This window comes from Lampris incognitus, chromosome 6 (genome assembly GCF_029633865.1).
Source record: "Lampris incognitus isolate fLamInc1 chromosome 6, fLamInc1.hap2, whole genome shotgun sequence".
NCBI classification, from domain to species: domain Eukaryota; kingdom Metazoa; phylum Chordata; class Actinopteri; order Lampriformes; family Lampridae; genus Lampris; species Lampris incognitus.
Window position 1 is genome coordinate 55,851,256 of NC_079216.1, and position 3,381 is coordinate 55,854,636.

The following is a 3,381-nucleotide window of genomic DNA, read 5'->3' on the forward strand; positions in this document are numbered from 1 at the left end:
TCAGCGAATCTATTCCTACCCCACAATAGCAGACTGGCAGTAACCGGATGTGGGTACGTGTCCTGGTCGCTGCACTAGCGCCTCCTCTGATCGGTTGGGGCGGGGGGGGGGGTAGCTTGATCCTCCCACGTGCTATGTCCCCCTGGCGAAACTCCTCACTGTCAGGTGAAAAGAAGTGGCTGGCGACTCCACATGTATCGGAGGAGGCATGTGGCAGTCTGCAGCCCTCCCCGGATCGGCAGAGGGGGTGGAGCAGCGACCGGACCGGGACGTCTCGACAGAGTGGGGTAATTGGCCGGAAAAATTGGGGAGAAAAAAAAAAGGGGGGGGGGATTTGCATTTAGAATTACTGATGCATCTGCCCAAAATAAGCAGAAAGCAAACCCCATGCTGTGGTTCCTCTACCAAGCTCTCTCTTACGCCCCCTGCACCTCTCTGAAAAACTCCTCACTCTTTGTTTGACTGTATTTTAATGTTTACTGTCGGAGACGCGTCGCAATCTGCTTTCAAAAGAATTCCTGCAATTGTTTATTCATTAGTCACTCCACTTAGCGCCGCTCAGTGAGCCATTTGGACCACGACCGCCTTCCAGGCCTTGTCTTTGTCAAAATCTTGCATGACTCCGTCAGATGCATGCTGCTGCAGGAGGGAGGATGGGGAGAGAGAAGAGAGGAGACAAGGGAGAAATGGAGGGAGAGGACAAGAATAAGAGAGCGATGCATGGTGTGAAAAGTTTAAGCAGCCATTCATATCGCTTCTTGTTTCTGATCGAATGATCGGGTCAAACATGTAATGCTCCTTTTCCACTACATGGTACCGGCTCAGCTCGACTCGACTGGCTTCTGTGTCGTTTTCCATTACCGCAACAATACCCTAGCAGTACCCCCTCAGTGGAGCTGGTCCCCATTTTTTTCAATTTCCAAATGTACTTTTAAGATATCTCCGCTTCGCCCGCGTCGGTATTTCAAAATGCCGGGTGATAGCCCATGCACGCAAAATGATGCACTGACGTGTTTCTCTGACCAATCAGAGGTCTGCATTGATTTTGGTACCCGCTCCAGTTTTTTTGGGAACCTCAACAAAGGTGGTACCAGAAAAGTGGTAACAGTTACCAAAATGCCGGTACTTTCCAGTAATGGAAAATGAAAAAAAGGGCGAGTCGAGTCGAGCCCATGTAGTGGAAATTGGGCATTTCCCCCAATTATTTCTGTGTGTGTGTGTGTGTGTGTGTGTGTGTGTGTGTGTGTGTGTGTCATTTTTACGTGCATGTGGCGAGCATCACATCTTTTTGTCTTCGTACCTCTGAATGTTGGGATGAGTTGTGCAGGCTGTTCTCCCACTCCGGAGCCCCCATGCGAAGCCGGCTCTTGTAGGAGGCACAGTGCACCACAGTGGCCAGAGTCAGAACTGCCTGCACCAGCAGCAGTATCAGCAGAATCAGCAGCAGGATGTCATAGGATTGCTAGGATGTGCACACACACACACAAATATTCAGTTTTGCACTAAATTTGTTTTTTTGAATGTATGTAAACATGTATGCATTTCTATATGTATATATGCATGTCTGCATGCATGCATGTATTTATTCATTCAAGGGCTGAGTGACGCTGAGAGACATCAACAGCATGATATTTTTTTTGATAGGTATTGCAATATCAAATAATGAAAAGGAGTTGCATAATTTCACCAGATATATGCAGGTTTCATACGTCAATGCTCCATTTGCAAAATACCACGCTGGCGATGATTTGAGGTGATTTGAGAGGGGGAACGAAGCCCATCATCCCAGAAGTCATTAGAACGGATTAAACCATATTACTTCTCAGATGCACCAAGTCTATTTTTCATTGAGAACAGTCATAAAAACTCAGGCCTTGCTGGGTTTCATTTTCTTACGAGCAATAAGAGTTTTAGCCCAACCTGACAGATGGGCCCAGTTTGCCTTTAAACTGCATCTTTCTGCAACGTGCCTATATGTGTAAACTGCGTTGTCGGTTCTGAAACCAGAAATTGTTCAGCGCTAATTTGTTCATCCAACTATCTATTTCAAGGCATACATGGTAGGACATTACTTAATTCCGGTAGCACAGCATGGGCAATCTTACATGTAATTACTGCAGTGCATATCTGGGGAGCACTCACCTTTTCGGTGGGCACGTCATGCAGAAAGATCTCGACAAAGTTGAGTAGGCTGCAGGAGAGGAAGCCCGAGGCTGAGAAGAGCAGCGGAGATGTCACGCTGCTGATGGCAATCAGCACCTCCACCTGGCAAAGGGCAGGATGGGGCGGGGGTGGATAAAGCAATAAGGTCCGGGAACCGAGAAGACAGACGGATTAGACACAGGCCGTGAAGTTACAAAAGAGACCCGGTAACGAATGAGGGAGATCACGCCGCCTCAGCCGAGACTGAGACATTTTAATTAGATGAACTACAGCATCTCAAAGGGGTGAGAAGCTGCTGTCACACTCCCCCCACAACATACACTGGCCTCTTGTGATTGACAGTGTGTGTTTTTCCATATTGACTGACTGATGCCATAGGACATAACTGCCGAACATGATCATTACATTCATGCTGAAGATGCAAAGGTTTCGTTTAACGTTTGCAATGTATTCAACAAATGAAACTTACGATGTCTTATCATAGGGTTTGATTGGGTTTGATTTGTCATAAAATAACAACATTTTGCAAAATGCTATGCATTATTTCTGATTTGCCACACTAACCGGTCAATCAACAGCCATGCAGCAGAGGGGAAACATACCAAGAGGCAGTTTATCCCCCTTGTTATTTGCAGATTACAGTTTGCCTACATTTTTTGGGCTGACATAAATCTTCATTCCATACATTCATTGTGTGCATCAAAGAGAACAGTGTATTTAAGTGGGAAAATACACGTTAAATACTTAGGGTCAACTGTCCAAGGTAACGGGGAGTGCAGGAGAGAGGTGAAGAAGAGAGTGCAGGCAGGGTGGAGTGGGTGGAGAAGAGTGTCAGGAGTGATTTGCGACAGAAGGGTACCAGCAAGCGTTAAAGGGAAAGTTTACAAGATGGTTGTGAGACCAGCTATGTTATATGGTTTGGAGACAGTGGCACTGATGAAGAGACAGGAGGTGGAGTTGGAGGTGGTAGAGATGAAGATGTTAAGATTTTCACTGGGAGTGACGAAGAAGGACAGGATTAGGAACGAGTATATTAGAGGGACAGCTCAGGTTGGACGGTTTGGAGACAAAACAAGAGAGACAAGATTGAGATGGCTTGGACATGTGTGGAGGAGAGATGCTGGTTGTACTGGGAGAAGGATGCTGAATAGGGAGCTGCCAGGGAAGAGGAGAAGAGGAAGGCCAAAGAGGAGGTTTATGGATGTGGTGAGGGAGGAC

The 3,381-nt window shown here is 46.8% G+C and overlaps 1 protein-coding gene across 1 annotated transcript in view; it reads right to left on the minus strand.

Annotated features, from left to right (window-relative positions):
• Positions 1–558: 558 nt before the first annotated feature.
• Positions 559–3,381, minus strand: part of mlc1 (modulator of VRAC current 1) — an 8,230-nt gene continuing 5,407 nt past the window's right edge. Inside the window, exons 10-12 of the mRNA XM_056282448.1 lie at positions 2,143–2,265; positions 1,301–1,462; positions 559–639 (exon numbers count right to left, since the gene is read on the minus strand). Coding sequence (XP_056138423.1) covers positions 559–639; positions 1,301–1,462; positions 2,143–2,265 — 366 coding nt within the window. The remainder of the gene's footprint in view (positions 640–1,300; positions 1,463–2,142; positions 2,266–3,381) is intronic.